Raw genomic sequence first — 25,579 nt, forward strand, 5'->3', positions numbered from 1 at the left:
GTTTAAAGCACTGTGAAGCTGTGGGTTTGAGTGAGAGGAAAGCCGCGTCGTTACCAGTGATAAGAAGCTGATTCTGAACAAAAGTTGAGCGCGTTGTAGTCAATGACGTACACACAACAGTATATATTTAATCACTTATTTTTTGACATTTTAAGGGAAGCTGAGCTTCCCTTGCAGTCTTAGAGCAATCGCCTCTGATATATAAGTAACAAAGATAAAGTGAAGTCATACACCATAGTGACGGGATAGAAAACTTAAATCTGCGCTCATGGCCGCTTCTGCCCTGGAAATGGTTTCAGAAGTTGCTGCTGACAAAGTTGCTTCTCCCTGTCATTGAGACACCCTGCAACAACAAAGTGTAAATTACGGTATTTTCCAATGCAACAGCATCACACATGCTCAAATTATAGTCACAAATGCTTATTGACTTTTATGTATTTATAAGTCAATTGTTAAAAACAAACATTTGAAACATTTTTTGCATTAAAAGTAGCACAGTCAAAATACCTAAATGTGTGTTGACTGTAACAAATGAACTTCCACGCGTGTCTGCATTGATGTCCTCTCTGTAGACAGGCCCATTGTTCCACATGAGGTCATAGCCTCCTACTCTCTTCTCCTTCCCAGTGAGCCTAACGAGATGGAGCAAATTTAGGATAAAGCTCGAACATCTCAGAAAAAAGACATGTTCATTGTCTCAGCTGTGCGACTTTTACATGACAATGGAGGTAAATTCTTTCTTGTAATTAGGACAAGGTCTTAAGGTGCACTGACACTTGCATGACTTTGATTTACACACTTGCACACCCTGTGTTGTGCAGGAGAGTAAACTCATTTTTAACGGGTGTAGACTGAATGTGAGAGGGGCGCCGGCGCGTGCAATTGCACAAAGAGAATTTTGAAATGTTCAAAAAAATCTTTCACGCATAAACATCGCGCTACGTGGCGCGATCTGCTCGCCAACAGGACGTGCAGCTTGTCAAGTGGAGTAAAGAAGTGAACAGAGCACATGGTCAGCGGATCGCATCAGAGCGCAGCTCGTCTGAAGGATTATAACGATATGTTAAATCTATCATAAACATACTTTAACAGCTGCATACAAGAAGGAAAGAACATGCAACTGTTTTACCAAGCCATGAAAATGTAAACATGACAAATAATTAACTTTTTAGATGGCTCCAAATGCTTTCTCCAGCTCATTCAGCACGCACGTGAATGCCACTGCTGGAGCGATCCTCTGTGATTCAGGAAGCGATTAGAGCCATTTTCAACAGACAACTTGCAGAGAAAATGATTAATCCGCTATGAAATAATTATTTTATATACACAGCGCAGAGCGCATGGCAGGCAGTGGAATAAAGCATGGCCACTCCCATGTGTCCTTCATACTCTCACAGCGTGTAATAATAATAATCATATACAAAGTACGGGGCCTTTACCTCCCCTCCATGTCAACAACATTCAGAGTGTCATCCAGAAGTCGGCACTTCATCTCAAAATCCTCTTGACTACTGGGCATGTGTGATGGAGAGGCGTTCACTTCAATTAACCAGCTGCAAACAGATGGAGTGAGAGCAATTTTAACAAATGGTTTTTTGTTGTCGTTGATTATTTTTTCCCCTGTGCATTCTGAAGACCAGCAGCAGCTGATTTATTGAATGATGTTCTGGTCAGCTTAGTCGGCTTGAAGTTGGTGTTTTGATGAAGCTGCAGCCCCCCCGCCCAAAAAAAAAAATCAGTTGCCAGTGATCCCATCAGAAAACTGACATTTTTTTCAGTCACCCTCAAGTGGCCAGTCAAGGAAATTCAACGTTTTCCTTCTTCCGGGTGGCTTCATTTGGCAGAGCTCACGCTTACCACTTGGTGTTACTCATTGCTATTCTGGCTGTTCCACAATGTGCAAACAAGTGGAGCGCTGAGTAGTATCTTTATTCAAGAGCACCGTCTTTCAGTTTGAGAGCATGATTTATTCATTTCACTAGTGCTCTAATGATAACTGTCCTCTTCATTCAGATCTTTTTGTTTATGATGGTTGGGCATCCAGTTTAATGATATATTACCACCACCTTGCGTCTACTGGTGGTTGGCTCTCACTGCGGTATTGTATCACTTCCTGTTCCGGAGCACAGCGGTGCTTTGCTGTATCAATCAATCAATCAATTTTTTTTTTATATAGCGCCAAATCACAACAAACAGCTGCCCCAAGGCGCCCCATATTGTAAGGCAAGGCCATACAATAATTATGTAAAACCCCAACGGTCAAAACGACCCCCTGTGAGCAAGCACTTGGCTACAGTGGGAAGGAAAAACTCCCTTTTAACAGGAAGAAACCTCCAGCAGAACCAGGCCCAGGGAGGGGCAGTCCTCTGCTGGGACTGGTTGGGGCTGAGGGAGAGAACCAGGAAAAAGACATGCTGTGGAGGGGAGCAGAGATCGATCACTAATGATTAAATGCAGAGTGGTGCATACAGCGCAAAAAGAGAAAGAAACGGTGCATCATGGGAACCCCCCAGCAGTCTACGTCTATAGCAGCATAACTAAGGGATGGTTCAGGGTCACCTGATCCAGCCCTAACTATAAGCTTTAGCAAAAAGGAAAGTTTTAAGCCTAATCTTAAAAGTAGAGAGGGTGTCTGTCTCCCTGATCTGTATCTGTTAGCTGTTTAATCTGCGTAGTTAGATTGATCTAGATAACGATTTGTTTCACAGTGTCACAGTGTAATCTTCACGTGCCTTAACTAAAGCACTCCCTCTGCTGAATCACCTCTAAATTATTTACACATTATTCACTTTGTGTGTTTTTAGGAATCCGCTAGCTTAGCGCAGCTACTAGCTCTTGCCGGTTTAGCATGGCAGCTTCTCCTGTTTCTCTCGCACTTTTCTGCTCTGGGTGTGAAATGTTTAGTTATTCCTCGGCCTCCTTTAGCAGTAACGGTACTTGTAAGTGTAAGTGTAGCTTATTCGTAGATTTAGAGGCCAGGCTGGGCGAATTGGAGACTCGGCTCCATACCTTGGAAAATCCTACAGCTAGCCAGGCCCCTGTAGTTGGTGTGGACCAAGGTAGCTTAGCCCCCGTTAGCTGTCCCCCAGCAGATCCCGAGCAGCCGGGAAAGCAGGCCGGCTGGGTGACTGTGAGGAGGAAGCGTAGTCCTAAACAGAAGCCCCCTGTACACCACCAACCCGTTCACATCTCTAACCGTTTTTCCCCACTCGGCGACACACCCGCCGAGGAACAAACTCTTGTTATTGGCGACTCTGTTTTGAGAAATGTCAAGTTAGCGAGACCAGCAACCATAGTCAAATGTCTTCTGGGGGCCAGAGCAGGTGACATTGAAGGAAATTTGAAACTGCTGGCTAAGGCTAAGCGTAAATTTGGTAAGATTGTAATTCACGTCGGTAGTAATGACACCCGGTTACGCCAATCGGAGGTCACAAAAATTAACATTGAATCGGTATGTAACTTTTCAAAAACAATGTCGGACTCTGACTCTGAGATGGTGCCTGCTCCCAGACCACCAACAACCAGTAAAAATCTATTTAAGCATAAAAATTCAAAAGGAAAAAATAATACAGCACCTTCAACTGCACCACAGACTAAAACAGTTAAATGTGGTCTATTAAACATTAGGTCTCTCTCTTCTGAGTCCCTGTTAGTAAATGATATAATAATTGATCAACATATTGATTTATTCTGCCTTACAGAAACCTGGTTACAGCAGGATGAATATGTTAGTTTAAATGAGTCAACACCCCCGAGTCACACTAACTGTCAGAATGCTCGTAGCACAGGCCAAGGGGGAGGATTAGCAGCAATCTTCCACTCCAGCTTATTTTATAATCAAAAACCCAGACAGAGCTTTAATTCATTTGAAAGCTTGACTCTTAGTCTTGTCCATCCAAATTGGACGTCCCAAAAAACAGTTTTATTTGTTGTTATCTATCATCCACTGGTCATTACTGTGAGTTTCTCTGTGAATTTTCAGACCTTTTGTCTGACTTAGTGCTTAGCTCAGATAAGATCATTATAGTGGGCGATTTTAACATCCACATAGATGCTGAGAATGACAGCCTCAACACTGCATTTAATCTATTATTAGACTCAATTGGCTTTGCTCAAAATGTAAATGAGTCCACCCACCACTTTAATCATACTTTAGATCTTGTTCTGACTTATGGTATGGAAATTGAAGACTTAACAGTATTCCCTGAAAACCCCCTTCTGTCTGATCATTTCTTAATAACATTTACATTTACTTTAATGGACTACCCAGCAGTGGGGAATAAGTTTCATTACAGTAGAAGTCTTTCGGAAAGCGCTGTAACTAGGTTTAAGGATATGATTCCTTCTTTGTTATGTTCTCCAATGCCATATACCAACACAGTGCAGAGTAGCTACCTAAACTCTGTGAATGAGATAGATTATCTCATCAATAGTTTTACATCCTCACTGAGCACAACTTTGGATGCTGTAGCTCCTCTGAAAAAGAGAGCCTTAAATCAGAAGTGCCTGACTCCGTGGTATAACTCACAAACTCACAGCTTAAAGCAGATAACCCGTAAGTTGAAGAGGAAATGGCGTCTCACTAATTTAGATCTTAGATAAAAAAGAGTCTGTTGTTCTATAAAAAAGCCCTCTCTAAAGCTAGGACATCTTACTACTCATCACTAATTGAAGAAAATAAGAACAACCCCAGGTTTCTTTTCAGCACTGTAGCCAGGCTGACAAAGAGTCAGAGCTCTATTGAGCCGAGTATTCCTTTAACTTTAACTAGTAATGACTTCATGACTTTCTTTGCTAATAAAATTTTAACTATTAGAGAAAAAATACTCATAACCATCCCAAAGACATATCGTTATCTTTGGCTGCTTTAAGTAATGCTGGTATTTGGTTAGACTCTTTCTCGCCGATTGTTCTGTCTGAGTTGTTTTCATTAGTTACTTCCTCCAAACCATCAACATGTCTATTAGACCCCATTCCTACCAGGCTGCTCAAGGAAGCCCTACCATTAATTAATGCTTCGATCTTAAATATGATCAATCTATCTTTATTAGTTGGCTATGTACCACAGGCTTTTAAGGTGGCAGTAATTAAACCATTACTTAAAAAGCCATTACTTGACCCAGCTATCTTAGCTAATTATAGGCCAATCTCCAACCTTCCTTTTCTCTCAAAAATTCTTGAAAGGGTAGTTGTAAAACAGCTAACTGATCATCTGCAGAGGAATGGTCTATTTGAAGAGTTTCAGTCAGGTTTTAGAATTCATCATAGTACAGAAACAGCATTAGTGAAGGTTACAAATGATCTTCTTATGGCTTCAGACAGTGGACTCATCTCTGTGCTTGCCCTGTTAGACCTGAGTGCTGCTTTTGATACTGTTGACCATAAAATTTTATTACAGAGATTAGAGCATGCCATAGGTATTAAAGGCACTGCGCTGCGGTGGTTTGAATCATATTTATCTAATAGATTACAATTTGTTCATGTAAATGGGAAGTCTTCTTCACAGACTAAGGTTAATTATGGAGTTCCACAAGGTTCTGTGCTAGGACCAATTTTATTCACTTTATACATGTTTCCCTTAGGCAGTATTATTAGAAAGCATTGCTTAAATTTTCATTGTTACGCAGATGATACCCAGCTTTATCTATCCATGAAGCCAGAGGACACACACCAATTAGTTAAACTGCAGGAATGTCTTACAGACATAAAGACATGGATGACCTCTAATTTCCTGCTTTTAAATTCAGATAAAACTGAAGTTATTGTACTTGGCCCTACAAATCTTAGAAACATGGTGTCTAACCAGATCCTTACTCTGGATGGCATTACCCTGACCTCTAGTAATACTGTGAGAAATCTTGGAGTCATTTTTGATCAGGATATGTCCTTCAATGCGCATATTAAGCAAATATGTAGGACTGCTTTTTTGCATTTGCGCAATATCTCTAAAATTAGAAAGGTCTTGTCTCAGAGTGATGCTGAAAAACTAATTCATGCATTTATTTCCTCTAGGCTAGACTATTGTAATTCATTATTAACAGGTTGTCCTAAAAGTTCCCTGAAAAGCCTTCAGTTAATTCAAAATGCTGCAGCTAGAGTACTGACGGGGACTAGAAGGAGAGAGCATATTTCACCCATATTGGCCTCTCTTCATTGGCTTCCTGTTAATTCTAGAATAGAATTTAAAATTCTTATTCTTACTTATAAGGTTTTGAATAATCAGTTCCCATCTTATCTTAGGGACCTCATAGTACCATATCACCCCAATAGAGCACTTCGCTCTCAGACTGCAGGCTTACTTGTAGTTCCTAGGGTTTTTAAGAGTAGAATGGGAGGCAGAGCCTTCAGCTTTCAGGCTCCTCTCCTGTGGAACCAGCTCCCAATTCGGATCAGGGAGACAGACACCCTCTCTACTTTTAAGATTAGGCTTAAAACTTTCCTTTTTGCTAAAGCTTACAGTTAGGGCTGGATCAGGTGACCCTGAACCATCCCTTAGTTATGCTGCTATAGACTTAGACTGCTGGGGGGTTCCTATGATGCACTGAGTGTTTCTTTCTCTTTTTGCTCTGTATGCACCACTCTGCATTTAATCATTAGTGATTGATCTCTGCTCTCTTCCACAGCATGTCTTTTTCCTGATTCTCTCCCCTAAGCCCCAACCAGTCCCAGCAGAAGACTGCCCCTCCCTGAGCCTGGTTCTGCTGGAGGTTTCTTCCTGTTAAAAGGGAGTTTTTCCTTCCCACTGTCACCAAGTGCTTGCTCACAGGGGGTCGTTTTGACCGTTGGGGTTTTTCTGTAATTATTGTATGGCTTTTGCCTTGCAATATAAAGCGCCTTGGGACAACTGTTTGTTGTGATTTGGCGCTATATAAATAAAATTGATTTGATTTGATTTGACCTTCTGTTCGGGTGTGCAGATTAGACAGTACCTCATTTAGAACAGTACACAGGAACAACTTATCACATGTGTAGATGGTGCCATCTTATGGTTGTAGATGATAATGCAGTATTTTTATTTACACTAAGTCACTTTGAAATATAACATGCAAGATTAGCCAAACAAGCAAAAAAGCATGACACATAGTCTAGAAAATACAGTATTTGACCATGCACTGTGTGCTGTCACATGAGTGTGTGCAGTTGTGGATATGGTGTTATGTCTTACGGTTTGAGGTTCTGATCCAGCAGAATGTCATATCCATACAACTCAAAGCAATGCTTGTCACATATGATAACCTTCTGTACACTCTGCAAACTGCGTATAAAAATGTTGTCCATTTCTGTAAACAGAGCTTCCACCACTTCTCTTGTATGTTTTGCAGTCAGGTATCTTCGAAGTTGCTGCAGTTGCCACTTACATCCCTGTTTAGACACAGACAAAGTAATACAATAATAAAGATAAAGACAGGACTGAATTGATTAAAGACATTTAACAAAAGGACATAATGTAAACTTTGAGATTCTTTAGTGACACACCTTTTCAGGGTCGTAGTCAGGTGCTGTTTTTTGAACAGCCACATTAGTGAGATGCACATCTGAACACAGGATCTAAGGATAAATGAGGAATGTTAACAGCTGCCTTTCCACTGCACTAGGTCTTGAGCACAGTACCACCCCGTTACAGGGATTAGTGAATTATTTTTCTTTCGTTTAACCTTTATTTATCCAGGTTCATCCCACTGAGATCAAGATCTCTTTTACAAGGGAGACCTGGACAATTATATCGTTTCCATTCCACCTAACCTGCAAGTCTTTGGATCTGGGAGGAAGCCGGAGCATCAGGAGGAAACCCACGCAAACTTGGGGAAAACATGCAAACTCCACACAGAAAGGCCACAAGAGGGAATCGATCCCATGACCTTCTTGCTGTAACAATGCTAACCACTAAGCCACCGTGCTGCCCGTTAGTACGAGGACCAGATCCTGATTCTGTTCAGACTGGAAAGAACTGAGCTTTTAAGGCAACAGTACATGTGGGCATGAAGATATTAAACACTATGGCAGTATGTCCTACACTGGACGTCCTATGTCCTAAGGCCCACTGGTGTTTATCCTGAAAATCTGCAGCATGAAGTAACCTGTACTGGACAAGATACCGGTCCAACACAGGTTACTTCTCCAGCTAAGGCTGGCATCCACTGGCAGTGGGGTGGACAGGAACAATGCAGATGAAGTATCACGTGCACAGACCGGTAGTGTAACCAGGAATCAAACCCAAATCTACATACTGGTAGCCCAACAACCATGGTGTGTAGAGCTCTGTGCTCCCGATAAGTAGGGTAAATATACGGCAGCGTTAAAATAATGTAGTCAACATAAATGACTGCTGGTGGAAAACTGATTTTTGACTGAAATGATCTTGACTGTCACCCAAACGAGTGAGCTTTGGTTGACTTTGCCAGGGGCATTCTAGAATCTAGCTAAATGCGTCTGCTAACTTTGGTCCAAACTCGGTTGAAAATCAATTTCCTTGAAAATGACCCGAAAAATTCGAAAAATTTATCTGGCTTTCGGTGAAATTTTTACGGGCTTCACACAGAATAAAGGTCTGTTGCTACAGCTTTAAGGACCCCTTTAAGGACGCTAGGCGCGCCGCGCTCCGAGCTGCGACGACGCTGCACAAGCCACGACGACGCGGCACAAGCCACCGGACCATTTCTAAATGGATGGCTCTGTGGATACGAGACCGTCGTGTGCTCTTTCTCTGGTTATCACAAGAGCTGGACATCAGCCATTTTCTGGCAGATTTCACTTTTAACAAGAGATTTTGTCATGGAAAGCCGCGCGGAGGCTTCGCGCATCACAACCGATTCGCTGATGAAGCGAGACAAAGGAACACCGCTGTTTCGAAGTGATAAAGGACAAGTTTGGACATGTCCAGCTCTCCACAATTTCACTGATACTTACTGGACTGGTAAGCATTGAAAGCCGAGATAGACATGTCCAAACTTGTCCTCTGACACGCCGAAACGTCACCGACAGGTGTGGAAAAACTCACGCATTCGCACGAGGGTTTAAATATGTCTGACGTAAAAACATATAGCTTTTGAAAAAATAAAAAGGACCGTTACTTTATTGACAGACCTCGTATAAGGACAATTTCAGGGTCAACATTCATCCACATGTCAAGCTGGGCAGAAACCAGCCAAAGCACCTGGAAGGAGTACAGCAACAAACAGACAGACATGACCTTGACCCAATTGACTGACCTTTGGCTAATCTGACAACCCCTGGGCAAATCTACAAGACATCTGTACCACCTTTGGGCTAAAATGGAATGTAAAAGTTTGAACTTTGGCTTCGCCTGTGTGATTACTGAACTCATCTAAATGCAACGTGCGCCACATTTGGTGCAAATCAGAGCCGAGGCTGGTACCCATTTACAGCTGGGTGGATTGAGACCAAGCAGATGAAATGTCTCATCCAAGGACACATACAGACTACCTGAAGCACACACCTGGAATCGAAATCCAGTCTACATACTTGTAGTCCACCTCCTACCCCACAAAACCACCTGCTCTGCCTGGGAAAAGGATACACTTGTCATCTATAATGCTCAGGGAGAAGCGGGTGCTCGAGAAGCGAGCAAAGCCGTCGCGATAGAGCCAAGCCTTTAAAGGACAAAACTGAAACACAAAAAACACACATAGATAAATGTGTGCATGGTATACAAGTAACACTTAAAAAGTTCTGCACGTACTGATGTTACCAGCACGTAGACTCTCAGGTCAAATTTTCTGCCTGTGTGGAAGAAGAACATAAATCAAAGCATTAATCTGCCTGCTCCTGCTTCCAAATTACAAACGTACTTACCATTAATTAGGTATGGCTCCTCGATGTAGCGCTGAGTCACGTAGCTTTCCACCTGATCCCTGTGTTCCTCTGAGCACGGGGCATCCTGTGCACGCACGCCATTACTCTGAAAATGTGTCCGTGGTTGTTTGTTGTTTTTTTTCCCTCTGTGATTTACTCATTTCAGGTTGTACTTGATTCCTTGATGAAATCTGTGTAAATTACCTTCTTCCAATCCATGATGTCCTTCAGTTTCCTGAAGAGGAAAATTCCTTTGCCTTGAGATTTTGCGACCTAAATAAACATCCCAGTTAACTTTGAAGATACAGTATAAATGTGCATTTGATACAAAATCACATTAAAAGTCCAGAACCGATTTCTGTTCTGTGAATGTGTGCACAGTATGTGAGACATTAGACTGTGATGTTTCCACTGGTCTTTCTGCACGTGGCCGCATTATTGTGAACACAATAACTCATTAAGAATACATAGTAGATACTTCATACACAATACAGTAGGTACCCCCTGGGCAGACGGTTAGGTTTAAGGTGGTGTGGTGAATGTCAGACCTGGTCTGGGAGCATGTGCTGGTACTGCACGTTGCTGCACCCCCTACCCTATGGAACCACTTTAGTTCTTGGATGGCAACTGTCCAGGCAAAATGCTGGTGCCACAGACCAAACGGTTCCTTTAAAAATCAGCCCCCCCGATGATGCGGTTCACAGATTAACACCTCGTTTCTGCTTCAAACTGCCTCCAGTCATCATCTATCTCAGCGACAGATATCTGAAACTTTAGTACAACAATCATTTCCACATAAATTCAGCATTATTTCATTATAAAAGGTGGCGGAAGCGATCAGAGCACCGCAGCTAAACGAGATGCTAGCTGATGCGTTCACTGCGTGTCTGACATTTCAAAGCGTCACGGAATTTCGCCTCGTTTCTGCTTAAAATGGCCTCATTCTGCCTAAAACTGACTTTAGAATGATTTAAGATGGTTTACCTTTATCATCTGATGGTTAATAATCCCATTAATCCATTTGATTGCTTTGGGTGAACAGACTCTGTCTCAGACGTGCTACTGTGGTCCGAAATGACGCATGCGCAGATGTAAAAGGCGGACCGATTTTTAGGGGCGGACCGTTCGGTCTGCGACACCGGTCAATACCCACTGCAAGAAGGTTGCCATGTGTCTGCTGTTTGCAGGTGAATGATAGGCAGCCCGTTGTACTTTTCCAGTTGTTAGGGTCCTCAACAGTGAGGCACCTGAATCTTGGATCATGAGAAGAGAAGTGTGCCACCTGGCCATAATGTCTTACATGATGTTCCTTCACAATGCCAGTTGTACATCTCATCTGAGTCTCCCAAAGTACATGTTTGTTTGACATTAAGTCCTTCCAACAGGACCCAAGAATCCTCTTAAAAGACCATGTACCAAGAACATCCCATCATCACCTCAGGTGGCTAATTAGCATCAAACCCTCTCAACCAAACAGAGAGACAGGAAGCATCAGGAGCCGAAAGACCTGGAACCTCATTCTACTGCAAAGGTATTGGTATCACTAAATACTTCTGTCCAAGGACTCTCTGCAGAAACGTCTCTCAATCTCACAAGTTGAGGACCCAGAGACATCAATGTCACTTGAATTTTGCTCAAGATCTTTTATCTTCTTAATGTGAACTCACATCTGATAAGTAAACAGCTGAGAAGACCAACTGCCCAATGGGGTAACCTTCAATAAAAACTAAAAGGCCTCACTTTGAGCACATATTTATGATTTGATTTTAATTTCTGTATTCTGTGTTCAGCGGCAGAAATATTTGTACACCTGTCAGCAGTATTGAGTGTTCTTCTTTAATCTGAAATCACTGTAGTTAAACTTACCGGTTTCATGATCCAGATGCTGCCAGGGTTTCGTTTAAACTCCTCTACGAAGAGCTTATACTCACTGGGGAGTGAAAATGTGCACGGGAAAAAATCACACTTGGATGCTTCCTCCTTTTGTAGGCTTTTTTGAAACCTCTTAAGATTTTTAACCATCTTGTCTTTGCGAGTCAGCTGCAACATCAAATACAGAGAGGCAGAAAAATGGATTTAGACTTACACTTATATACAGAATAATAAATGAGTTTATATGATCGTAGGGTCATTCCATGTCATGAGGACTATACAGGCAGGAAATCAACACCCTTCAATAACTCTGGAAGAAAGTTATACTGCAGTATGACAACAGTGGTTGCCAAAATTCTAGGTGTCTGTCTAAAATTTGCTGATATGATTCACTGAGATTTAGGTTTCAGTGACATTTTGCAAGTTGTTTGCAAGTTGTCTTTGCCATCCAGCTGCCTCGAAACAAAGATACCAAAACAGAAACTACAGACGGTGATTGAATGAAAGTTTGCATATTTACTGAATCTGTACATCAAACAGTGGGCGATTTTAACATCCACACAGATGCTGAGAATGACAGCCTCAACACTGCATTTAATCTATTATTAGACTCTATTGGCTTTGCTCAAAAAGTAAATGAGTCCACCCACCACTTTAATCATATCTTAGATCTTGTTCTGACTTATGGTATGGAAATAGAAGACTTAACAGTATTCCCTGATAACTCCCTTCTGTCTGATCATTTCTTAATAACATTTACATTTACTCTGATGGACTACCCAGCAGTGGGGAATAAGTTTCATTACACTAGAAGTCTTTCAGAAAGCGCTGTAACTAGGTTTAAGGATATGATTCCTTCTTTATGTTCTCTAATGCCATATACCAACACAGTGCAGAGTAGCTACCTAAATTCTGTAAGGGAGATAGAGTATCTCGTCAATAGTTTTACATCCTCATTGAAGACAACTTTGGATGCTGTAGCTCCTCTGAAAAAGAGAGCTTTAAATCAGAAGTGTCTGACTCCGTGGTATAACTCACAAACTCGTAGCTTAAAGCAGATAACCCGTAAGTTGGAGAGGAAATGGCGTCTCACTAATTTAGAAGATCTTCACTTAGCCTGGAAAAAGAGTCTGTTGCTCTATAAAAAAGCCCTTCGTAAAGCTAGGACATCTTTCTACTCATCACTAATTGAAGAAAATAAGAACAACCCCAGGTTTCTTTTCAGCACTGTAGCCAGGCTGACAAAGAGTCAGAGCTCTATTGAGCTGAGTATTCCATTAACTTTAACTAGTAATGACTTCATGACTTTCTTTGCTAACAAAATTTTAACTATTAGAGAAAAAATTACTCATAACCATCCCAAAGACGTATCGTTATCTTTGGCTGCTTTCAGTGATGCCGGTATTTGGTTAGACTCTTTCTCTCCGATTGTTCTGTCTGAGTTATTCTCATTAGTTACTTCATCCAAACCATCAACATGTTTATTAGACCCCATTCCTACCAGGCTGCTCAAGGAAGCCCTACCATTATTTAATGCTTCGATCTTAAATATGATCAATCTATCTTTGTTAGTTGGCTATGTACCACAGGCTTTTAAGGTGGCAGTAATTAAACCATTACTTAAAAAGCCATCACTTGACCCAGCTATCTTAGCTAATTATAGGCCAATCTCCAACCTTCCTTTTCTCTCAAAAATTCTTGAAAGGGTAGTTGTAAAACAGCTAACTGATCATCTGCAGAGGAATGGTCTATTTGAAGAGTTTCAGTCAGGTTTTAGAATTCATCATAGTACAGAAACAGCATTAGTGAAGGTTACAAATGATCTTCTTATGGCCTCGGACAGTGGACTCATCTCTGTGCTTGTTCTGTTAGATCTCAGTGCTGCTTTTGATACTGTTGACCATAAAATTTTATTACAGAGATTAGAGCATGCCATAGGTATTAAAGGCACTGCGCTGCGGTGGTTTGAATCATATTTGTCTAATAGATTACAATTTGTTCATGTAAATGGGGAATCTTCTTCACAGACTAAAGTTAATTATGGAGTTCCACAAGGTTCTGTGCTAGGACCAATTTTATTCACTTTATACATGCTTCCCTTAGGCAGTATTATTAGACGGTATTGCTTAAATTTTCATTGTTACGCAGATGATACCCAGCTTTATCTATCCATGAAGCCAGAGGACACACACCAATTAGCTAAACTGCAGGATTGTCTTACAGACATAAAGACATGGATGACCTCTAATTTCCTGCTTTTAAACTCAGATAAAACTGAAGTTATTGTACTTGGCCCCACAAATCTTAGAAACATGGTGTCTAACCAGATCCTTACTCTGGATGGCATTACCCTGACCTCTAGTAATACTGTGAGAAATCTTGGAGTCATTTTTGATCAGGATATGTCATTCAAAGTGCATATTAAACAAATATGTAGGACTGCTTTTTTGCATTTACGCAATATCTCTAAAATCAGAAAGGTCTTGTCTCAGAGTGATGCTGAAAAACTAATTCATGCATTTATTTCCTCTAGGCTGGACTATTGTAATTCATTATTATCAGGTTGTCCTAAAAGTTCCCTAAAAAGCCTTCAGTTAATTCAAAATGCTGCAGCTAGAGTACTGACGGGGACTAGAAGGAGAGAGCATATCTCACCCATATTGGCCTCTCTTCATTGGCTTCCTGTTAATTCTAGAATAGAATTTAAAATTCTTCTTCTTACTTATAAGGTTTTGAATAATCAGGTCCCATCTTATCTTAGGGACCTCGTAGTACCATATTACCCCAATAGAGCGCTTCGCTCTCAGACTGCAGGCTTACTTGTAGTTCCTAGGGTTTGTAAGAGTAGAATGGGAGGCAGAGCCTTCAGCTTTCAGGCTCCTCTCCTGTGGAACCAGCTCCCAATTCAGATCAGGGAGACAGACACCCTCTCTACTTTAAGATTAGGCTTAAAACTTTCCTTTTTGCTAAAGCTTATAGTTAGGGCTGGATCAGGTGACCCTGAACCATCCCTTAGTTATGCTGCTATAGACGTAGACTGCTGGGGGGTTCCCATGATGCACTGTTTCTTTTTCTTTTTGCTCTGTATGCACCACTCTGCATTTAATCATTAGTGATCGATCTCTGCTCCCCTCCACAGCATGTCTTTTTCCTGGTTCTCTCCCTCAGCCCCAACCAGTCCCAGCAGAAGACTGCCCCTCCCTGAGCCTGGTTCTGCTGGAGGTTTCTTCCTGTTAAAAGGGAGTTTTTCCTTCCCACTGTAGCCAAGTGCTTGCTCACAGGGGGTCGTTTTGACCGTTGGGGTTTTACATAATTATTGTATGGCCTTGCCTTACAATATAAAGCGCCTTGGGGCAACTGTTTGTTGTGATTTGGCGCTATATAAAAAAAATTGATTGATTGATTGATTGATCAAACATCAGTCATCATCAAAATGGCACAAAAAAGCAACTTTTCTAACTAAATGGCCAAATAATTGAAAAATGTGTTCTTGTCTTCATTATTATTATTATTATTACCACTACTACTACTATTATTTACTGTTATTCAGGGTCAGGGATGAAGCCGCTGAGAATGGGGGAGGCATGCATCCAGCGCCCCCCCCCCCCAAAAAAAAAGATGTGAAGAAAAAATATTAGAAGAAAATAAAGAAAGGAAAAGGTTTGAACAAAAACAAAAAGAAAGGAAGAAAATAAAGTTTTAAAATGTGATAATCTCATGTTTTCCACAATTTCTTCATCATCATCTTCCCCTGAAAAAACAAACATGAACCTATCTCACCTTGTTCAAGATGTTATCAACAGATGTGGGGGAGGGGGGGGGGGACCCAGGAGACTGGACTTTCTGATCTAAACAAATTTTTTCCATGACTGTTCAGAGTTTGCAGGGGTGGTGGCCAAGTGGTTAATGCACTTGATTTCACTGCAGAAGGTTCCCGGTTCAAATCCCACCCCTGCCACATTTCTCCATGTAATGTGGAGTTGCGTCAGGAAGGGCATCCGGCGTAAAACTTGTGCCAATTCAACATGCAGATGCAGCTTGGATTTGCAGTGGCGACCCTGAGTGCAAACAAGGGAACATCCGAATGGACTTACTGTTTGTTCCGAGTTCACTGATTGATCGTTTTATTGGTGTAACACATTTTGACATTTCTCATGCTTGCAGACTTGGATTTTCAAGTTAGCATATGTTGAAAAACACTCAGATTAAGAATCTTTCTGATTGTTTTGTAATTGGGCAATTCTATGGTAACGGAATTACAACAGCAGCAAAATCTGGACATATGGCATCTAACCATGACAGATTAGCTCAGATTGTAATTCCGTTACCGTAGAATTGCCCAATTGTGCCTGTCTGCTGACTTAACTCAATGTTAACAGCTGCAAACACTAGAAATATCACATTGTATATTATTGTCATGTCCAGAGTAATGAAAAATACGGTTCACAATAAAAATTAATATTTTACTTTGCAAATTTGACTTTTTTATGTTAGTATTCATGATAGAAAGAGTTGCTTACTAGTGGAATAAAAATAGTAAATATTTAAATATCAGTGACAATATTCTGTTGTTATTCCATACCTATTTGTGCTGAATCAGAACCCCCCCTCCCAAGCGCGCGCACACACACACACACACACACACACACACACACACACACACACACACACACACACACACACACACACACACACACACACACACACACACACACACACACACACAATCACCAAAAAACCTCTGGATCCACCGCTGCTCTGCACTTGATCAATTTAGATTTTGGTAAAACTCTTCTGTGAGGTCTGAAGCCTGCAGATGAAGCTGATTAAATCCTTTTTTTTTTTTTGAGTGTGTAGATTTCAAATGCGCAACAGATTCAAACTCAAACTCTTGATGATATAAAAATGAAGGAAATCCTTTCCCCCTTTATAATATTAACTGTTTAGTGTTCACTGAAACTACTTCCAGTTCTGGTCGAACCTTCAACCCTGACATTTGATGTGCACATTTTGTGCATATTAAACCAGTGTAAAGTGGTTAGTTGATATTCTCCATAACTTGACTTCCCAGCTTCCTGAAATTTGCTCCAGTTGACCTGGAATGACCCCACAGCATGCATGCCTGCCGTTTGTCTCACCTCATAATGGTTTGGAAAATGGTTTATTCTTACATGCCCCTCCATGTAGGAATTTGTGTAATTCTCCCTGAGCCAGGCCACGTCACACCAGATGAAGTCCCAATCTCCATCACTGTGGAAACAATGGAGAAACGTGCAGATAAGAGAAGCCAGCCAATAACAGCCAAGCTGATAATGCACATGTAGCTGACTCACTCTTTGACATCCACCCAGCCTGGTCTTTGGTGCAGCACCTCCTGCACAGTGGGGAACTGGCTGCATCTGTAGCGAATACTTCTACTGAACGTGGAGCGAAATCTACAATCAGTAAATATCACTATTCATTTGTTCATTATCTACACCCACTCATCCAGGAGGGTGGAGCCTGTGATAGCTCATGATACACTATAGGAGCAGGGGATGACATGGACTGGCCAATATCACAGGCCCACCACAGATTTAAACAATTTATATGCACGCACAGAAGGACACACACAGGGAAGGAACCCACAGGTTTCCCAATGCGGTAACAGGAGCTACAAATAAAGTAATAGAGAATGTCGTGGAGAGATGAACACAGTGCAGGCAAGATGGAGTGGGTGGAAAAGAATGATTTGTTATAAAAGATTATCCGCAAGAGTAAACTATGTTGGATGGCTGATGGATGTTTGAGCTAAAACGCTATTATTTTCCTTTGGTTATGAAGATAGACCAGTTAGGAAAGAGCATATAAGAGGAACACCAAAGGTGGGCCACGAGATTCACGGTGCATCCGGAAAGTATTCACAGGACTTCACTTTTTCCACATTTTTTTCATGTTACAGCCTTATTCCAAAATAATGAAATTCATTTTTTTAATCAAAATTCTACACACAATACCCCATAATGACAATGTAAAAAAGTTTTTATTTGAGCTTTTTGCAAGTATATAAAAACAAAACAAACAACAACAACTAACAAATCATGCACACAGTCTTTGCCATGAAGCTCAAAACTGAGCTCAGCTGCCTCCTGTTTCCACTAATCATCCTTGAGATGTTTTGTCACCTTAGCTGGAATCCACCTGGGGTAAATTCAGTTGATTGGACATGATTTGGAAAGACACACACCTGTCTACATATAAGATCCCACAGTTGACAGTGTATATCAGAGCACAAATCAAGCATGAAGTCAAAGGAATTGTCTGTTGACCTGCGAGACAGGATTGGTTCGATGCACAAATCTGGGGAAGGGTACAGAAACATTTCTGCTACTTTGAAGGTTAAAATGAGCACAGTGACCTCCATCATCTGTAAATGGAAGAAGGTGGGATCCACCAGGACTCTTCCTAGAGCTGGACGCCCGTCTAAACTGAGTGATCAGGGGAGAAGGCCCTTATTCAGGGAGGTGACCAACAACCTGATGGTCACTCTGTCAGAGTGCCAGCATTCCTCTGTGGAGAGAGGAGAACCATCCAGAAGGACAACCATCTCTGCAGCAATCCACCAATCAGGCCTATACATTGATTTCTATCAACTCACTAGATGGAGGACTGGGGCTGCCATCTTGGTTAGCATCTAGCAACCAGTGGTGGGCACAGATAACCAAAAAATTAACTTCGATAACAGATAATCAGATAACTGAAAAGTTATCTTTGATAAAGCTAAAACAATAAACCAGCCAAAAGTGTATCGGAAGTTACAGATAACCGATAAATTCCCGTATTGTCTCTGGTACACTTGCAACTACTAACAAGCTGATTTTGAGTTTTAACACCACGATCGCTTCTGTAAGCATCAAAGGCGACGACGGACCCAAACAATGAGTCAGCACTTCTGTCTTTGAGCATCCTGCCCGCTGCTGGAAGCTCCTGTTTACTACATGGCTTCCAGCACAAACGCAGCAGAGAGAAGCCACAAAGCTCAACTCTCTACTCAATCACAACGCTCCTGTCATGTGGAGGTCTTGGAAAATAAAGCAGTGCTGACTTATGGTTTGGTGTAAATAAAATGAATACTGATAGAATAACTCCATTAATGTCAATTCTGTCATTTGTGCAAAGTTAAGATATAACGTATCTTTTAATGTTGAATAATGCACTAATTCTGAAATTTTGTAACAAACACAGACAGATGGCATTCTGGGTAAAATGTGCCTTTGCTAACACTGATTGGTTGACTCATTCATTCTATGTAAACCAACACGCTAATGTGAGGAGTGTTGGTGTTTCCAGATAAATGTGCTTTTGTAAAATATACCATTTTTTATTTGTAAAAAAAGGCATTTTCAAAAAAAAAAAAGTTGTAATTAGATAACCGTCTGATATAACCGGTGTCAAAAATAAATAGAACACTGCCATGATCTACTGGTGCCAGACGTTCAGTACTTCAGCTGGGTTTACACTGTGCGAGTTTTGGCCCTTTTTCAGCTGATTTTTCATTCGTGCGAGAATTTTTTGGATCACACAGAGTTTCAGGTTAATCGCACGTCCTGCATCGTTTAGTATAGCTGCGTTTAACATCTCACGACCACCTCCTGATCGCCGATCGTATGGTCAGATGAAAATCAAACCTGTTTGATATTCTGGTTGGCCGTTGTGAAGGTATCCCAATGCTGAAGCGCTGCAAGCGTCCAACCTCTCGCACTGTGCCTGTGCACACACCGCAGACCTGTCTTGTAATGTTTTTTTTTTTTTTTTTTTTTTTAACTTTGATGTCTCCCATCGAGAGTTTTTGTAAATTAAGTTTGAAAAAAAAAAAGCTTCTGTTTACGTTTTGTTTCTGGAAACACGAGTCCAACGTGTGGTTTTTGAATGTACAATGTGTGTGAGAACATAAATCGTGCGCTCTGAACTTTTACACCGTGCGGTTCTGTGGTACAGTTTGAGCTGGAACCGAGTACAGTGACTGAAAATATCAGCCCAGTTTCAGGGCGAATACTGCCATGAACACTACTGGACAGTAGATGGCAGTAGAGACCTTGAAAACTTTCAAAACAAAATTCCAGATAATCTGTGTCTACTACTTTTAACTCATTGAGTGCCTCAATGAGTTAAATGAAGTTAGTTAAATGAGTTAGATGAAGCCTCACAGGACATGTTGTAACATGCCCTGACATGTCCAGCTTGTCCACAATTTCTCGGATAGTCACACGACTGAAAAGCCACCGAAAGCCGTCTGAATCTTCCGAATGGTTGACGAGCTGGGCATGTTACAACATGTCCTGTGAGACTTCAACAAAATCTTCTTTCACAGTGGAATGTGCCGAAGGGTGCTGATGTCCACCTCTTCCGCAATTTCTCGGATAATCACATGACGGTCCCACATCACCACAGCGCTCACTTTGGAAATGATCCGGTCATTTCAGCGTGTTGATGCCGATCGGACCGCGGCGCGCCCTCCACCGTTGTGCGGACGTCTTTAAACCGGTTGTACCACTCCTTAATTTGTGTGATGCCCAGAGGATTGTCACCGAAACCCATCTGAATAATCCGAATGGTTTCCACCTGGCTATTGCCCAGTTTGTGGCAAAATTTGATGCAGTCGTGCTGCTCCAGTCGTTTCGCCATTTTCCTTGAAATGAAAATCTGAGCGCTCTGCACATGTCCTCACACAAAGGCTGCTTACAAGCAAATGACGCAACCGACAGGCGTGAAAAAAATCACGCATGCGCACGAAGGTTCAAGGTTGGCTCATGCAAGCACACGTGATTCAAATCCATCAGGTTTTTGAAAAAAATAAAAAGGTCGGATACTTTTCTAACAGACCTCGTATAAACCCAGAGAGAGTTTTAGGCACTAGAGTTTAATGCTGTTGTCCGTGGAGCCTGATCAGATGTCTCAAATGCATTTCTCATGTCATGAACGTACTGAGATTATCCTATCCAACCTATAATGCACCTGGACACAGCATGTCCACACTAAAACCTTAAAAATTAGCGCATTACTTTAAAACTAAAACATATATCTGATATATTCACTTTATGAAACTTCAGATGTGATGTTAAATTGAATAACTTGTCCAAAATTAGTTTGGTTAAAATTTGAACCATAAGTTAAAAATGTATGCCACTGTTATGTGTCGACGCGGGTTGAGAAGCGGACCTGTGTCAGACGGAACCCAGCGCTAAAAATAACCAGAAAGCGGTTCCAATAACAAAAACAATTTCTTTATTTCACCCGCTGGTGCATAATAAAGTGTAAAAACTGAAATAGCGTCCTTCTGGTGGAGTGAAGGCTGGCACGCTCTCCAGCGCCCAAAAGGATCGAAGCCCGGCGCTCCTGGACTCACCACTACCGCCAAATACCCCCCAGGTGGACACGACAAACCGACTCTCTGCGAAGGATAGAAGGGGTGAGGTAAGTCAGCAGTTACAACTAATATCCTTCAAAAGACACACACTATCAGCAACACATTCAGGTCTGTATTTTAATGAGCAGCTTCTCACAACAGGTGGAGGATCACTTGTCCGCACGCCACAGCAGTGAGAAGCAAGCTGCACAATTCTCATCACAATTCAAATATACTGCGTAACAAAATACCAAGTTACTATCAACAATTAGTCAAATACTTAATCACCTCTGATGTGTGCTGACAGCATGTGTCCCTCACCCTTCCTCCTTCACGGGCTCGATGTGTCAAACCCAGGCGCGGTCTCAGCGTCTCACAAACGAACATCACAAGGTCGAGTTCCCTGGCAATTCTGCTTGAATCACACATGACTTAAATGCAGAACGCCATCCAATTATCTGCTTCAGCTGAAAGTCTTTAAAGCTGCACGTGAGCACTATTCACAGGTGCTGCACATGATGTTGATGAGGGTGAAGGACTCTTCAGCCAGCACCTTCTCCACAGACAAATCAGTTTTCATGCCACCTGGAGAGCAAAGAAAAGAATAGAACACCAAAATGTCCAGCCACACCCCCCAACACACAACAGCCTCTGGATGACTTGGGTGATATTGCCTGCGTATCAGTATCGGGTTAAAAGAAATTAGTTTTTTTTTTTTTTTTGGTGTCCACTTCTCCTTTGTCTGCAGAGGATAGAGTGGTTTCTTCTAGAAGTAGCTCTCCTCTGTTTGCAGAGGGTAGAACTACACATCTGCTACAAAACATTTAAGAGGTAGGTGCTCAACTGATTTTAAATTTTCTAAGTGTTTGTAGCTGTTCAATTTTGTTTACCACATTAATTATTGGACAAAAATTTATTGGAGGATAATTAGTCTGATAATGATTTTTAAAGTTATCTGAAAAGATAATCCAATAATGAAAACATTATCTTTGATAATTATCGGTTATTGGATTATCGGAACTGTGCCCACCACTGCTAACAACCAGGCATAAATAGAAATCGATGGGCATGATCAACATTTTCACCATAAATCTGAATTTTCTGTGGTGTTACTGTGCTGTTACATTTATTTAAACTCAGTCCCACATTTGTACAGCCACTATTTGCCAAAACAAATACAGAGGAGGATCAGACTATTTATATATTAGACTTGAATTAATTTGTTAGTCCCAGTCCTGATGTTGTGAAGAGTTCACCTGGAATTCTGACTTTTGTTTATACTGTCTCAACCACTGAAGTCTTTATCTTTATCAAGATAGAAAAATAACACCATCAGTTTGTCAAACACACTATGTCTGCCACGACACGAGATACCAGTCTGATCCTTAATTAATTTCATTATGAAGTTAAGTTAAAGATGAAAATAATCACACGCTTGCATCATATTAAAGATATTAATATTAAAGACTGCTCTTAACCCACCTGTGGTGCTGCTTTTACAGAGCAAAATTTCAAATAGACTAAATACAATGAAACAGCCATGCTAGCCAGGGTGAAAGTAAGATGATTCAATCATTTCTGGACCACGATGAAAGAAATATGAAAACACTACACTGAAATATGGAGTATATCAGAGAGAAATTCTTATATTAGTAGAATATACAAGCGACTGTCATGTGACACACCAAATTCAGAGAAAAAACATTTCCATTCTATGAATTTGCTCTTACAGAATATCTCAGGATGGAAAACCTGATATGAAGAAAAAACCCGAGTCCAATTAAAAAGGGATAAATTGAGACTTATGCAAGTGACAATTCTAATTGAATTGCTAAACGAATGGTGCGATATTTCTCACAACAAAGCATTGAGGCAGTAAAACTGAAGTCACTACTTTACAGAACACAAAAAATAAATAAGTTTTCAACCTTTATTCAGCAATTTTAGTCATTTCCCCACAACATTTATATTACATATAATACACACTTATCAAAGCTCACTCCACATTCCTGTGTTAGCTTGTTGCTGCAAACAAACGCTGCACAAAACAGCATTTTCGGATCACTTTAACCCAAGTTTAAGTCAGCGCATCACCGATTTCTATTTAACGCCTAATAATGCCGAATAATGCTAAGCAAGATGAAGGCTGCTTGGAAACAGCTCATGGGCTGCATCCGCCAGCTAGTGGATTAAATAGAAATCAATGGGCCTATATGGTTGAGTGGTCAGATAGAAGCCACTTCTTAGTAAAAGGTACATGGCAGCCCACCTGGAGTTTGCTAAAAGGCACCAGAAGGACTCTCAGACCATGAGAGACAAAATTCTCTGGTCTGGTGAGACAAAGAATGAATTCTTTTGAATGCCAGGCATCATGTTTCACCAGGCACCAGTGAAGCATGGTGTTGGCAGCATCATGCTGTGGGGACATTTTTCAGCAGCAGGAACTGGGAGACTAGTCAGGATTGAGGGAAAGATGAATGCAGCAAAGTACAGAGACATCCTGGATGAAAACCTGCTCCAGAGCTCTCTTGACCTCAGACTGGGGCAATGGTTCATCTTTCAGCAGGACAATGACCCCAAACACACAGCCAAGATATCAAAGGAGTGGCTTCAGGACAACTCTGTGAATGTCCTTGAGTGGCCCAGCTAGAGCCCAGACCTGAATCTGATTGAACATCTCCGTAGAGATCTGAGAATGGCTGTGCACTGACGCTCCCCATCCAACCTGATGGAGCTTGAGAGGTGCTGCAAAGAGGAATGGATAAAGTTGTTCCAAGATAGGTGGACCAAGCTTGTCGCATCATATTCATATGATATATTCATATATCATATGAATTCATATATATTGTGAATGTAATTGCTGTCCAAAGGGCATCAACAAAGTAAAAAAAAAAAATCAGAAAAAACTTTTTTCATGTTGTCATTATGGGGTGTTGTGAGGAGAATTTTGAGGGGAAAAAAATAATTTACTCCATTTTGGAATAAGGCTGTAACATAATGCCATGAATACTTTCTGGGTGCACTTTGTGTGGAGAAGGGTGCTGAGGATGGAACCACTAGTTAGGAGCTGAACGGGGAGGCCAAAGAGGAGGTTTTACGTGACAAGAGATTGCATGCAGGTGGCCGGTGTGGCAGAAAAAGATGCAGAAGACAAGATGAGATGGAGACAGATGTCTGTGCGGTCACTCTCACAAGCAGCTGAAAGAAAATATTTATAATAATTTAAGAGTCTTATACAGTAGTGTTCAGAATAATAGTAGTGCTATGTGACTAAAAAGATTAATCCAGGTTTTGAGTATATTTCTTATTGTTACATGGGAAACAAGGTACCAGTAGATTCAGTAGATTCTCACAAATCCAACAAGACCAAGCATTTGTGATATGCACACTCTTAAGGCTATGAAATTGGGCTATTAGTAAAAAAAAAAGTAGAAAAGGGGGTGTTCACAATAATAGTAGTGTGGCATTCAGTCACTGAGTTCGTCAGTTTTGTGGAAAAACAGGTGTGAATCAAACACAACAAACTTTTTTGGATCCACACCATCTTTTCATGGGCGATGGGCCTCTGGACAATCAAGATGATTTCTGCTCCACCATCCCAAGGAGGAGTTTTCTGACAGTACCAATCAACCGGCCATTTATGGTAAGATTACAACCAAAATAACACCACTCACCGCTCATTCTTTTCACAGTCATGTGACCCTTTGTATCCAGCCGTCTGCAGAACAGAAGAATACCAACAATTCAGTATTCATGGGATTAAAAAAAATTACAATTCCCAGCAAACACACAACATCAAAGTAGTAAGTCCCTTCAGCTGCTCCCTTCTTTTTTCTCCAAGGTGGATCTGCATGTTGATTTGGCAAGTTTTCGCCAATTCAACATGCAGATCCACCTTGGATTTGCTGTGGCGACCCCGAGTGCAAACAAGAGAGCAGCAGAAGGGACTTACTTTTACTCTGCCAAATGCTCTTCCACATTACATGGAGAAATGTGGCAGGGGTGGGATGTGAACTGGGAGCTTTCCACAATGAAATCAAGCGCACCAACTACTTGGTCACCACCCCAGCCTCAAACATGCAACATAAATACAACGTTGGATTCTGGTTGAGGTTTACCATTGCCATGATGTCATTCTGTTGATTAAAGGCATGTTCGTGTAGTTCTGATCCACCTCCCCTCAGTGAGGGCCAAGGTGGAACAGCGAATTTAATCTGAAGTTTCCCAGTGCATAAACACAGATGTCAACATAGGCAAGTATTATTTGATTCCAATTCAAACTTACTAAGTATTTTGCAACAGAATTACATTGTGGCAATGTCACTTTCAAACGTCATTATTATGAGCGAAGCGCGGCGCAGCAGTGAGAAGCTCGCTCATATGGTAGATGAAGGCACAAACACACACACACAAAAAAAATCTCCCCAGTGGAGAAAAAGCCACAAACCGGACAACACTGTCGTAAAAAAAGCCACAAACTGATGGTAGACGAAGCTGCAAACCGGAAAT

At 41.3% G+C, this 25,579-nt stretch overlaps 1 protein-coding gene across 1 annotated transcript; it reads right to left on the reverse strand.

Annotated features, from left to right (window-relative positions):
* Positions 1–209: 209 nt before the first annotated feature.
* Positions 210–25,197, reverse strand: ttll9 (tubulin tyrosine ligase-like family, member 9). The gene is made up of 14 exons (XM_034171543.1): positions 25,189–25,197; positions 24,745–24,788; positions 17,019–17,102; positions 16,824–16,935; positions 11,680–11,853; positions 10,018–10,086; positions 9,814–9,919; positions 9,701–9,741; positions 9,539–9,626; positions 7,477–7,535; positions 7,166–7,362; positions 1,440–1,553; positions 508–632; positions 210–343 (listed from the first exon to the last, which is right to left on the reverse strand). Exons 1-14 carry the CDS (start codon positions 25,195–25,197, stop codon positions 267–269), a joined length of 1,299 nt encoding a protein of 432 aa, XP_034027434.1. The 3' UTR covers positions 210–266.
* Between the last annotated feature and the right edge of the window lie 382 nt (positions 25,198–25,579).

Source organism: Thalassophryne amazonica, chromosome 6 (assembly GCF_902500255.1).
Source record: "Thalassophryne amazonica chromosome 6, fThaAma1.1, whole genome shotgun sequence".
NCBI lineage: Eukaryota > Metazoa > Chordata > Actinopteri > Batrachoidiformes > Batrachoididae > Thalassophryne > Thalassophryne amazonica.

What these genes read in the sequence shown, in the direction of transcription:
- ttll9 (XM_034171543.1), bottom strand. An exon ending in GGAGCCATACCTAATTAATG is followed by an intron (nt 9,742 to 9,813) that starts GTAAGTACGTTT and finishes TCTTCCACACAG; the next exon opens with GCAGAAAATTTGACCTGAGA. An exon ending in CTGACTACGACCCTGAAAAG is followed by an intron (nt 7,363 to 7,476) that starts GTGTGTCACTAA and finishes GTGTCTAAACAG; the next exon opens with GGATGTAAGTGGCAACTGCA.